Below are 14,184 nucleotides of genomic sequence, written 5' to 3' on the forward strand. Positions count from 1 at the left end.
GCGTTAAATCTGTGTAGAAATCTCAGCCGAAATGATATGATGTATCAAAACGCCATACTTGCAAAGGGACAGTTTAATGTGGGTGTGAATAAGGAAAAGAGAGAAGGGGGAGACAGGGAGGGAGGGGGGTAGGGGAGAAGGAAGAAGAGAGAGAGGGTGGAGAGAGAGAGAGAGAGAGAGAGAGAGAGAGAGAGAGAGAGAGAGAGAGAGAGAGAGAGAGAGAGAGAGAGAGAGAGAGAGAGAGAGTTAGCCTGGACCCTCGGCTGTTGTTCCAGTTTGGTTCATCAAACAGACGAGATGCAATTACGCGCTGACATAGTGGACATTATCTTCGGGTTGATGGCCTTTAATGTTAAATTGTAGCTAAAATATTTGTTTCCGCTTTTATTTTGTGAAAATGTGGACGATGCCGAAACCGAATTACAGAAAGGCTTTGTCCTCCGATGGGGAGATTGTTGTGAACATTGGAGGAGTCCGGATAACACTGCTCGAGGATCTTTTGAACCGCTATCCCAATAGCAGATTGGCTGAATTGTTGAACTGTTCAACTCAAAATTATGAAGCCATCTCGTTGCTCTGCGATGACTTCGACCCGGTCAGAAGGGAGTTTTATTTCGATCGAGATCCAGATGCCTTCAAGTGCATTATCGGCGTTTACTACTTTGATGAAATTCATATAAAACGCGGTCTCTGCCCTATCTGCTTCATTCAAGAGATGGAGTTCTGGAAAATAGACCAAAATGTGTTAGACGAGTGCTGCAAAAGTAGCCTAAGTGACAAAGAGCGCGAGCTGAGTGACATTGCAGACAAAGTGAAAGTCATTTTGGAAGATCTGGAGGTGGAACGGTGCGTTACGCGCTCTCAGCGGTGCCAGAGGTTCGTGTGGAAATTGATGGAAAAACCCGATTCTTCCTCCCTGGCGCGCGTTATAGCCATCACCTCCTTTATCTCCATCCTTGTCTCTGCGGTGGTGATGTGTATAGGAACCATACCGGAGCTCCAGGTCGTGGACGCAGAGGGAAAGCTGGTGGAGCATCCCGACCTGGAGGCGATCGAGACTGCCTGCATGCTGTGGTTCACAGCCGAGTACCTACTGCGCCTCGCCTCTTCTCCTAACAAGCTACACTTTGCACTCTCTATAATGAACATTATCGACTTCATGGCCATCATGCCTTTTTACGTGGTCCTTTCCCTAACTTATCTTGGGACCACGTCTATGATGGAGTTGGTGAATGTCCAACAGGCTATCCAGGCGCTACGAATCATGCGCATCGCACGCATTTTCAAGCTGGCGCGCCACTCCTCGGGGCTGCAGACCCTGACCTACGCGCTGAAGAGGAGCCTCAAAGAGCTCGGGCTGCTGCTCATGTACATGGGCGTGGGTATTTTTGTGTTCTCGGCGCTGGCATACACTATGGAGCAAAGCCACCCGGAGACCCTTTTCAAGAGCATCCCTCAGTCCTTCTGGTGGGCAATTATCACCATGACCACAGTAGGATACGGGGACATCTACCCCAAAACCACGCTGGGTAAATGCAACGCGGCTGTCAGCTTTCTGTGCGGAGTGATCGCCATCGCGTTGCCCATCCATCCCATCATAAACAACTTCGTGATCTTCTACAATAAGCAGAAAGTCCTGGAGACCGCGGCGAAGCACGAAGTGGAGCTGATGGAGCTGAAGTCTGGCAGGGAGGCTCGCAGGAAAAGCAGGCATTAACAGGATTTTTGAAGTGGAAAAAAGTTGCAGGCGGTCATTTTTATTATCAAGGACAAATGAAAGAAGCAAACAAAAAAAATCATTAAGTGAAGTTTTCACTGACTAAAAAAATAGGATTAAAAACACATATAAAAGTAGATTTTGGCAGTTCGTTGTGACAAGGTTTCCATTCTTTATGTAATGCTCACATATGACGTCTGTAGATAGACCGAATATGCAACACTATGTTAGGCAATTTATAGTGTTAATTAATGTTGATGTAATATCTGTTATCTTAAAGCTGTGCATGAAAAAATACTGTCATCAGTAAAGGCTGACCTGTAACCAACGAAATAGTCATTACTCGTTTGCAATAATACAAATAAATAAATTAAAGAAAAAAACAAACAAAAAAGAAAGGGAAGGAAGCTGAATCTAATGGTTTTTGAAATGGACGTTTTGATTTTCCATTTCAGATGTTACGCAGAATCAATCTTTAAAAAAAAGAGGAGAAAATGAAGTCACCCAAAGCTAAAAAGGATGAGTTTTGAAAGGGTGTGCAAAGGATTAATGAGTGTGTTGTTAAAGAAAGGCCAGTGTGTTGACAGTCATAACTTGTTTTTGAACTTTAGTTCGTCTGTGTTTGGTCACTGCTGCTTTTTCTGGAGCCATCTTGCGCAAAAATTAAAAATAAACTGATCAGCCATCATCTCTGTCGTGCAAGTGTGCATTGTTTGTGTGATTCAGCATTGTGTGTGGCACAACCCAAGTCTGTGTGAAGCTACCATCCTCGGTGGGGGAACACTACAAAGCAGTGTGATACACACGCCCCCACAGCGAATATTCAACAACAGCTCCCACCCTCTCTCCCGCACCACTACCCCACCTGATGTGTCACTGTCTCCTCACTTATCCGTCCTCATCCTCCACCTGAGATGATGATCAGGCTCAGGCTGTGTGATCTGACGGCTGTTGGATGGTACATATATATATCTATAGTCAGCATGCATTTAGCTTTAGGAGTTGCAGAACTTAAACACAAACAGAATTACAGGTTAGAAAATGTCAATATGACAGAAAATAAACTGTCTTCACCAAAAGGCAGTACCTGCGAAGCGCATGTTATGAATCAGTAACCAGTGGATGACTCAGAGTGACTGTATGGCACAGCCACACACACACACACACACACACACACACACACACACACACACACACACAGACAAATAATAGATAAAAATGACAAGCTGATTTCTTTTTTTTTATCATTCAACATGTGCGGCTATAAACATTGACAACTTAATTTGTTCCTGCATCTCTTCTGCACCACTTGACCTTTAGAAACCTGCAAACAAACAAATGAAAGACACAAGAACCTCCTTGTCAATACCTGGCTCTATACAATGGGCTTTGATGAGGCCACAGGGGAAGTCTCCCACAAATCTTATGGGCCCTCAGTGGATGCACATGCAGGTTTAAAGGAGCTTTGGACTGAAGGATTTTTTTTAAATACGTATCGTTAGTCACTTTTAATTAGCTCCCATTGGTCAGTAGTAGAGTGGTAGGTGGGTGAACTGGTGGGTCGATAATTAGGCATCAACATCATTGATGCAGCTCACAATAGAAAGTAACTCTGGATCCCAGGAAACCTGCACCAGAACCATGCGAATATCAATAAATGCTATTAGCATGGCAATAGGTCCACACACACACACACACACACACACACACACACACACACACACAGCTCTAATGCTGTCCTCACTAATGGAAACACAGGTACGCCAAACTCAATTGAAAAATTTCTCCACCTTTTCATAATACAAGTTACAAGTTTCAAAGGAAGAATGTGCAAAAGTCCGTTTCATGCGAGGCATCACAGACCAATATGTTTGACATTTGTGATGTCACGCATGGTGTTAATCTGAGTTTGTCGTGTGCTGTCACATCCTGTCACGTCCTAGTTTTAATGAGATGTCTTCCCTGTCTTTGTGTCTCCCTTTGTGTTTCCTCCTGCCACACTCCCTACATGTTATTACCAGTGCCCTAAATTGTGATGTCTCCCTTCTCTTTTGCCAGTTCTTTGGGTTGTAATTACTCATCTGCACCTTTAAAAAGAAGTTTATTACTAAAGTCACGAAAGTCACTGTCATGTAGAACATATATGGAGTTATGGACCACAAATAGGTGTTTTTTGTGAAACTTTGCCTGTAAGTTGGGCTCATTGGGGCTTGAAGAATCAGTTTTATCATCATTGTTTTTGTCACATGAGCTCAGCAGAAGAATAGGTAAATGGAAGGATTTGAGTGAATTTGGGCCTAATTATGATAGCTAGAGGGCTGGCTCAGAGCATCTCTGTCTCCAGTGTCCAGTATCCTCAAAAGGTGTCCTAGAAGAATGGAATAGTGGTGAGCTGGTCACAGGGTCATGGACGGCCAAGGACCTCTGATTGATTTCTGGTCCAAAAGCTGGCCCGAGTGGTGCGATTCTAAAGATGAGTTACTGTAACACAAACTGGTCAGGGTGTCTGTGATTATGCTGCCCGGTACACAGACATTTTGCAATGTTTTTTCCTGTGAACATCATAACTTGACTACACAACAATGGAATAGGATTTGCAAATTGCATTTTTTTAAAACATTGCTGGGCGCATGTGTGTTGCCTACCTGGGGAACAGACGGCTCCAAGAGACATTATGGAAAGAAGGCGAGCCGGCCGAGGCCTCGTTCAGCAGGATAACAGGCCCTGTCACTAAGCAAAAAGGGTTCAGGAGAGGTTTGAAGAGCACAATAACAAGTCAGAGGTGTCTATTTGGCCTGCAAATTCCCCACATTTCAATCAAACTGAGTATCTATGGGAAGTTCTGGATGATGATGTTACATATTGAAACCTAGCAACTGATCCCTCCTGCTGCTGTTCTCTCTCTCTCTCTCAAAAAAAGCACAAATTTACCTCACCAGCAATGGTCTGCTGTTGTCATGGTTCCAGTCTTTAAATAACAGTCTTGCTGTCATTATTCTGCCTCAATGAAGCTTCATGCTTTTAGACTGGACTCCCAACATTCTGAACACTCATTGGTTCCGTGTGAAAGATTTTAACAGAACGACACACAAAGGTTTTTTTTTATTCTTCTGCAACGTATGTATGTCCGGAAAAACAATAGAAAATCAATAGAGATATTTTGAGGTGCTCAGCTAAATGAATAAGATGGAAAAGACTTGCAATACTTGACATTTTAATGGTTTTATGTAAAAAGATAGATGATAGAACCTGAGGTTTGTATTTGGGTGGATTATTTAATGGAGTCTGAACTCTTTCCTCTCGTCTAGAGAGAGAGAGAGAGACAAAGAGAGAGAGAATTACAGAATTACATGCATGAATATGTCACCTTACAGTAGAGAGAGCATTAAATATATACTCACCGCGCATGTTACAGTCTTACCTTTTCAGAGACTTTGAATATATAATTGCACTGTTTTTATTCAGATATTTTAATATTTTCTTCTCATCATATCATATCATATCATATCATATCATATCATATCATATCATATCATATCATATCTCTTTTCTTCCATCATATCTACTACGGTAACAGTCTGTCATTAGAAATGTTTTGTAAAATATCCTGTTACCTGCTGTGCTATCTTTTGAATTTGTCATCTGCTGCAACAAGATAAGGCAACATAACCATGGAAAAGGAAACATGGGCGTTATGGATGCTAAATAAAAGTAGATTGCTGTAAGTTAGTGAGTATAGACAGCGGCTGTCCTATTATGAGATGAAAGATGCAATTATGACTGCATTTATCACTTCACCCTTGACCGCTCAATGCACTTTACACAAGTCTGCATTCACACGCCCTCAAATACTGATGGCTGCGAACATCCCAGTGGGCTTAACACAAGCTCTTCTATGACAAACGTGCATCATGGGGTCATGTTGGCTTTCAGTGGCCGCTCAAGGAAGCTGTGTCAGGAAAGCTTCCAAATCCATATTATTATTATTTACATCAAATCAAATCAATCTTATATAGCGCCTGTTACAATCAAAATTGTTTCTAGGCGCTTTCCAGAATCCCAGGGCCTGACCCCAGACAAGCAACAGTGGCAAGGAAAAACTCCCCTTTAACAGGAAGAAACCTTGAGAAGGACCAGGCTCATGTGGGAGGACCCTCCTGCTGATGGGGGGGGCTGGGTTGAGAGAGAGGAGAGGAGAGGAGAGGAGAGGAGAGGAGAGGAGGAGAGGAGAGGAGAGGAGAGGAGAGGAGAGGGGAGGAGAGGAGAGGAGAGGAGAGGAGAGGAGAGGAGAGGAGAGGAGAGGAGAGGAGAGGAGAGGAGAGGAGAGGCAGTTTCTGGAGCCCGGCAGCCTTGGCCTATAGCAGCATAACTGAGATATTAACCTAATAATAAGACGAATTATCTAAATATGAGAATTATGGCTAGGATAGTAACTGCAACTACATAATTAGTGACAATAAGCTTTTTCAGGTAGGTTTTAAGCCTAATTTTAAAAGTAGCGATGGAGTCAGCCTCCTGTACCTGGACAGGGAGCTGGTTCCATAGCAGCGGGGCCTGGTAGCTAAATGCCCGGCCCCCCATTCTACTCCTGGAGACTCTGGGAACCACAAGTAGACCAGCATTCTGAGAGCGGAGCGGTCTATTGGGATATAAGGTGTCACTAGCTCCTCCAGGTAGGATGGAGCTAGGCCTCTGAGGACCTTGTAGGTCAAAAGAAGGGTTTTAAAAATTATTCTAAATTTAACGGGCAGCCAATGAAGCGACGCCATTACAGGAGTTATGTGATCTCTTTTGTCAATACCTGTCAGAACTCTGGCAGCAGCATTTTGGATCAACTGGAGGCTTCTTAAAGAGTTGTTTGGACACCCTGATAATAAAGAATTACAATAGTCCAGCCTGGAAGTAACAAAAGCATGAATTAACTTTTCAGCATCATGCCGCGTCAGCAGCTTCCTGATCTTTGTGATGTTCCTCAGGTGAAAAAAGGCACTTCTAGAAACTGTTTTAATGTGTGAGTTGAAGGAGAGATTTTGATAAAAAGTTACTCCACGATTCCTCACAGAGAGACTAGATGTTAATGAGATACCATCTAGAGTGATCATATGATCTAATCTATCCCTGAGAGGTTCAGGACCAAACACCATGACCTCAGTTTTTCAGAGTCAAGGAGAAGGAAAATCAAAGACATCCAAGACTTTATGTCTTTAAGACAGGTCTGGAGCTTCACTAGCTTCTCTCTCTCCTCTGGTTTCATGGATAAATAAAGCTGAGTGTCATCATCATAACAATAACATGCTGCCGAATAATGTTCTCTTAGGGAAGCATGTACAAGGTGAAAAGGATTGGTCCAAGTACAGAACCTTGAGGAACTCCATGGCTAACCCTACTGTATGAGGAGGGAACACCATGGACATGAGCAAACTGGTATCTATCAGATAAATATGATCTAAACCAGTCTAGTGCGGATATTACATGAAATTGAAGATATATATGGGCTACATTTAATATTTTTTATCAACAAGCCATCTTTACAAATGAAAGTTTGTTTGCATTTCACAGGTTTATAGTGTTTACAGTGTGATGCCATGATTGAGAATGTTTCTGTGCTCATGTCCACGTCCCAATAAAAGGCCGAAACATTGTCCCACATTTTTACAGTCATTTTTTACAAAGTCATTTAAGCCCCATAAACACTTTGGAAAACTATTTTTCGGATGCCTTCTTCAGTGATTTGAACTAGTTTTATTCATCCCCTGTACTTTTTGCGCTTTCATCAGTGGGACATGGAACGCTTTAGTTTCCTCACCTTAAACACTAAAATCCTTCTGCCAGCTCTGATATTGACTTTTAGAATGAATCTATAAAAGCAGCAGGATGCTGACCTTTCGGCCAGCTTTTTCTCTGGTGAATTGTGGAGTAAGCCGTCAACCTCGTCCGCGCATTGATTGCTTTGCACTTCTGCTCGACCCCTCTTCGCTCACAGCTGGTCACTCCATCCAGTTTTAAGAGCACAAGAAGCATTTTCAAATGCCCAAACAGGAGACTCCTGGCTCTTTTTTAAGAATGCCTGTTTTCACACAAAGGCCACAAATGTCGGGGGTTTACTCTGGTTGGTGAGTCAGAGGTTGACTTGAACTTAAAGACATGTTTGGTTTTGCAATCTGTTCATGGGAGAAGCGCAGTTTATTTGTTCTCTGTAAAGCCATTGTGTGTGCTGCTGCCTGGCCAGTCATCTGGAGTCAGTGGCAAGTAATTATTTACTTATATAATTATTGAAACTAAATGTAAAAGGAATTTGCTAAATCTGCATTTGAATAAGGCATTTAATCCTAATAATGAAATTGGTACTTTTGTGGAAAATATTAGCTTCAGAATCTATATCGAAATGGGATCAGAAAGAGACAATGGAAACTTTCCAGATCCATTCACTATGATGATATTGTTAAGGATGGGTTTGACAGGACCCGAAAGCAGGCAGGAACGCAGTGATAAAAGGTCTAAAAACTAGTCTTTATTTAACCAAACTCAAAACGGCAGTCCTCCTGGACTGCAGGGAAGCACTCGTCTGGTCTTCCGGGGCGCACAGAGAGCTCCAGTGCAGAGCCAACACGGGAATCAGGTTCTGCGCATTCACAAGTCCAGCAGGACGGCATGGAGACCTCAAACGAGCAGGGAAGACACCAAAACACTCCGACCCTGGAGCTTTTTCAAAAATATGAAAATGGAAATTCTTTTAATATAAATTCTGTAGGAGGAAACACGTGACAAACATTCTTAAAGTTTTCCAATGCTGTACAAATGTGCATAATAAATATTTAATTTCAACATCTCATTAGAATGGAAATTAAGCTCAAAGCACCATCGTGTAGCCACGTGGTGCATCATTCTCTCCAGGATGAGCTGCAGGGAAAATAAACATTTAATCATCAATGCTCATTATGGATTTGGAAAGTAGGCTAATACAGCAAATATAGACACTTACAGCATGTGTTGCCTTTATTATAAGCCCTATATAAGGGTTGCCAACCCCTGCAATAGGTAATAACTGATATCCTCATATGCTCATGGGTGAAATGGGTATTAGTTTATTACATTTCAGAAACTGCAGCATTCTTAGCCAAAGTACGGAGGGAAAATAGTCAGGAGTCGGGTCACCTGAGTTAACCAAACATTTACCAACTTATCTATAAATCTGTACTATTAGAACCTTGATGTACCACAGATGATGGTTTAAATGTTTTAAGATTGAGCCCCATAAATCCTTAGTTATGCTTGTAGAAGAAAATAATAAATCTTTGTATTATACATAAATATAAACCTAAATTAGATTGGAGACATCACTTACCTTTCTAAAATAAACAAATCCATGTCCTCATTTTCCAACAAAGATGACTGATAATAAAGCATTACAGTTCGAATCTGGATAGAGAATAATTTTTAGGATGACTTGGTATCTGTATGTTCAGCAATGAACGGAGAGGACAAACCTTAATTATTCATATGCTGACAACCTTTTCATTAATCTCTGATAACAGGAGAGTGCTTCACCTCTTCAGGAGTTAATATTAGCTCCTTGAAAAAAAGAAGCCAAGGACAGAAAAGACATAAGCTGCTGAAGTTCTAAGCGCATAAGATGCACATTGACAGCATCCTGGTGAGCTTCTACATGACAAATGCATTTTCTGTTCATCTTTCCATATTTAGGCAGCGAAATATAGCTTGCATGCTGTCAGCGTCATTTTATTAAATTTAAAGTTCAAGCTAAATGTTATCAAAATGGCACTTCATTATATTTCACAACCTTTTCCTGCTGTTTTAAAGGTCTGAATTAAAAATGAAAATATCACTTCACTGACTTCCATCTGACAGGTCAGTTCTTGTCCTGTGATCAAATTAAGATTTAATTGATCTCAATCAAAAATCTGTCTTCAAATTTCTTGGTAATTTTGGCTAAGAATTATTCCAAAGAATGGTAGCGGACATTTCGATATTCCGCTCTCGCTTCAACCTAACAGACTTTCAGCAAGTCACTGCTTACAATAGCTGTATTAACTGGGAAATGACATTAGGTTTTATTTTTGCTTCATTAAATTGATCATTCAAACAGCTTTGGCCTGGTCACATAATGAGAGATTGAAATTATAATTGAGATTCATTACATAACCTATTTCACTCATAAAAGTAAAATTTGTGGGAATATTACGGCTCATAAGTCACACGACCTTAACTATGAGACTTCTTATTGAATCAGGGGTTTAATAATAATAATAATAATAATAATAATAATAATAATAATAATCATCATCATCATCATCATCATCATCATCATAAGGTGTCTTGGTATGGCACTCTTCAGTCCAAAGCCATCATAATCCTCTTCATCATGTGATGCTGAATACTATTTTGCTGCTGTCATTTAGGTTTTTTTAATTTTTTGGCTCATAGCCCACAGTCTCCCTGGCAGAAAAGCGATAAGGGTTTAAAGATTAGCTTCAAAGATGTGCTGAGAGTCCATGTCCCTCCGGTGGAGCACGTGAACAAAGGACACTTTTTTGTTCTGACTTCACACCGGGTGACAGCTCCTGGGATTTTAATTGGTTTAGTGTTGCTCCCTGGTGGGAAGAAAGCCATGTCAATCCTGGCATTAGTTAAAAAGCTCTTAATCCTGGAAATGAATTTTGTAACTCGACATTGTCCCGAATCAAGGGCACGACTGTTATCTGCTAACCCAAAAATTAGAAACTGTGCTACAGACGCACACACCAATACAACTAAGATCTGCACAGCACAAGGCTGAACAAAAGTAACTATCTAAAGTGTGGGGGTGTCTGTATCTGCAAAGGTCCTGCCCAATGACTCCAATATTCTGGTATGTACAGTATTCAATAGAAGATATTGAACCAAAGCTGTTTTCTGACCTCACAGTAGTTAATCAAGGATCTAGAAAGTGAATGCACCTCTCAATGGTGCTAGCATGCATGGTCCTACATTATATATATTATATTATATTATATTATATTATATTATATTATATTATATTATATTATATTATATTATATTACATTATATTATGGGCGGCACGGTGGTGTGGTGGTTAGCACTGTTGCCTCACAGCAAGAAGGCCCCGGGTTCGATTCCCGGTTGAGATTGAGGGGACTTTCTGTGTGGAGTTTGCATGTTCTCCCTGTGCCTGCGTGGGTTCTCTCCGGGTACTCTGGCTTCCTCCCACAGTCCAAAGACATGCATGATTGGGGATTAGGCTAATTGGAAACTCTAAATTGCCCGTAGGTGTGAGTGTAAGAGAGAATGGTTGTTTGTCTATATGTGTTAGCCCTGCGATTGACTGGCATCCAGTCCAGGGTGTACCCTGCCTCCGCCCATTGTGGTGGGATAGGCTCCAGTCCCTCCGCGACCCTCAGTGGAGGAACAAGCGGTAGAAAGTGAGTGAGTATTATATTATATTATATTAGGACTCCTTCCAATCTGGAATAATCTAATCTGCATTTAAAAAACGACTTAAAAAAAGTCACCTTTCTTATTCTGCTGCTTTAAGACAGATATATTCATGTCAGATGCTGAATTATTCACTTTAATACCTTAAGAAAAACCTCTGTTTTATAACTTGTATAACTTCAAATGGATGACATCAGATAGTTTGACCTGAAGAGATAAAGAAGAAAAGAGACAAAACAAAATAAAAGACTAGTTGGCTACTGACCAGCTAGCTATTTATAGGTTTTTGCAGAGTTCCCTTTCCCGACGTCACGTCACAATAACACTGGACTGCTGAAACTATTTAAATTTAAAGTATCTAGATAGTCAAACAAAAACATTCTGATGCACAGAAGATGAATATTGGGAATTGTTCACCACAGCCTTAAAAAACTACAGGTTTATTGTAATTAATGTACTTCCATGATGTCTATCTATTCTCTCCTCTCCTCTCCTCTCCTCTCCTCTCCTCTCCTCTCTCTCCACAGCCGGCCATCAGCAGGAGGGTCCCCGTACATGAGCCTGGTCCTGCTCAAGGTTTCTTCCTGTTAAAGGGGAGTTTTTCCTTGCCACTGTTGCTTGTCTGGGGTCAGGCCCTGGGATTCTGGAAAGTGCCTTGAAACAATTTTGATTGTAAAAGACGCTATAAAAATAAAGATTGATTTGATTTGATTTGAAGTTCCCTGTGCACACAAACAATGTGTAAAACTGTACCAGTTTACTCAGATATGCAGATTTACTCATTATCTAAAACTGCTTTACTTATTTTTTCATCATTCTCAGGCTACCATTGCAGTTACAGAAGCTTCAAAAGAGTTTCATTTCTTTAAAATGTCTACTGCTTTTAAAAATCACTCTAATGGATTCTTTTTCCTCCCCTTCCTTAGCTTTAGCACTATGCAAATGTAAGCTTTTGACTTCTTTAGAAACTCACTCCTACAAAGAACAAGCTGTCAAACATGGACACTGAACCTCTAATTTGAGGAATCTCTTTAACAGTCAGATCTGGCTTTAAATACTTTTGTTTAATTGCAGTGTCATGGCACTATAATAATGGCAATTTTCAAAGGATTTGAAAGGGTGAACAGACCTGCAGACTGCCCTGCTCATTCAAATCAAATCAATCTTTATTTATATAGCCTCTTATACAATCAAAATTGTTTGTTGAACATAAATGTTGTTGGATCGCAATACCTCCTGTATGTAGCTGCCGATCCGCGTGTTCGTTGAATGAAGACTTCGAGAAGTAAAGTACCAATTTCAAAATGTATTTAACAATAGAATCAATTCCAGATACAAATATTACAGAGCTCCGGGCCAGTTCATAACCCTAGCAACAACAGAGTCAATTGTCAGGGCATGAAGTCTGACAACCTAACTATCCCTTGGCCCAGTCCTTTATAGTCACACACATGCAAATTCACAATGTCCATGCAATCCAATCCAGTTCCTCTGCTGGGATGACCTCGTCCTCTTCTTCCAGCCGCCTTTGGTGTTGATACAGTCCTTCTTTTCCATTGCTTTCCCAGGTGGCCAGATCCCATTCTTCATGCAAATGTGATCATCATCAACCCCCCTGATATCCTGTTTACAATGAGTGTTTGACACCCCCTGCCTGACTGGCTCCTGCCTGACTGGCTCCTAAGATAACAGTAGAACAAACAACAATCCTGCAAATGTCTCTGTTCTTTATTTCATTTGCTAATGAGTCTACCTTGCCTAACTTCTAAGAGAAGACAGAAACATATGGTGAAACACATAACAAGATAAAGACAATTCTCAACAATGTACATTACTGGAAGTTGGAGCTCTGCGCATGCGCTCTGTAGAGATGCATTAATAACAATTTAGTGTATAAGTCTTAGACCAATAAGATGCCCACATAGAACAATAATTTCTGTTAGGTCGCGATTTAGGCAGGACCCGTTGGCAGACAAACAAGAACTGATGGCGTGAACACAAGATTTTAATTAAATCAGGTAGTGAAAAGGTGCAGATCGTTCCTCTGAATGAGGGGCGCGTGGTGACCTAGGAGGAGACGTGAGAAGAACGGGGAAAGTTACTTTACAGAACACAAGAAGATACCATTGACCCACATTTACAACAAAGCCAACAAAACAACCAGATGCTGGTGATCAGAGGCAGCGGCTTCTGAAGATTGTTGATTGGTAACCAGCTGCAGGTGAGCTGGTCACCTGAGAAAGGTACCCAGGTGAATCCACCACACCCCCTAGTGAGAGAACCAGGAACACAAAACACAAACAAAAGGCACCAACACAGGCCATGACAGTTTCTTTGTTATATAACTTTCTGGTCATTAATATGTGCTTTTCTAATGCTCTATCATTGTGTTTATCTGAATTGTCCATGTTAAAATGTTAATTTTAATTCCATATTTGCCAGAAAATTCAATTTTGGGTCACATAGATGAATCGGCAAAGGCCAACAAAAAGTTTTTGACTGAGGTGTCAGATCTATGGTACTTAAATAAATCTGACTTTTTCCATCACTTAAATTATCACACAATAGTATAATATGGATATATGTGTCACTCCTGCTGACTGATACTGTCAGTTTATGCAACAAGTATATGGCTAGAGAAATTGCAAAATTAGCCAAACCGAAAATGTCCATCAAGTGGAGACAAAGTACAGTTTACCTCTCATCCTTGAGACAGAGCTTGTTGCTTTCATTCATTTTTATTTTTGTGGTTTGGCATCATGGTTGAGGAGTTTCTCCATCATCTGCCATCTTTGTCTCTCTAGCAACACCAACATTATCCACAAACTTTCTGGTCCATTCATATTAGTCAGAGATGGAAGACAATAGAAAAGCAATAAAATGCATAGCAAACAGAAAGTTAATGACAAAACACAGTAAGTCATAAAGAATGTGTAAACTGCATAACTGTGTCGCTGTTGAGGGTTAACCTGAAAGGTGGCCCAGATTATGACTGAAATCATGAATGAAATATT

At 40.9% G+C, this 14,184-nt stretch overlaps 1 protein-coding gene across 1 annotated transcript; it reads left to right on the top strand.

Moving 5' to 3' along the window:
* The first annotated feature begins 279 nt into the window (after positions 1-279).
* kcnf1b (potassium voltage-gated channel, subfamily F, member 1b) lies at positions 280-2,192 on the top strand. Its single transcript, XM_003962299.2, has one exon. It carries the CDS (start codon positions 398-400, stop codon positions 1,715-1,717), a length of 1,320 nt encoding a protein of 439 aa, XP_003962348.2. The 5' UTR covers positions 280-397; the 3' UTR covers positions 1,718-2,192.
* Positions 2,193-14,184: the final 11,992 nt, after the last annotated feature.

The sequence above is a fragment of the Takifugu rubripes genome, chromosome 2 (assembly GCF_901000725.2).
Source record: "Takifugu rubripes chromosome 2, fTakRub1.2, whole genome shotgun sequence".
Classification (NCBI taxonomy): Eukaryota; Metazoa; Chordata; class Actinopteri; order Tetraodontiformes; family Tetraodontidae; genus Takifugu; species Takifugu rubripes.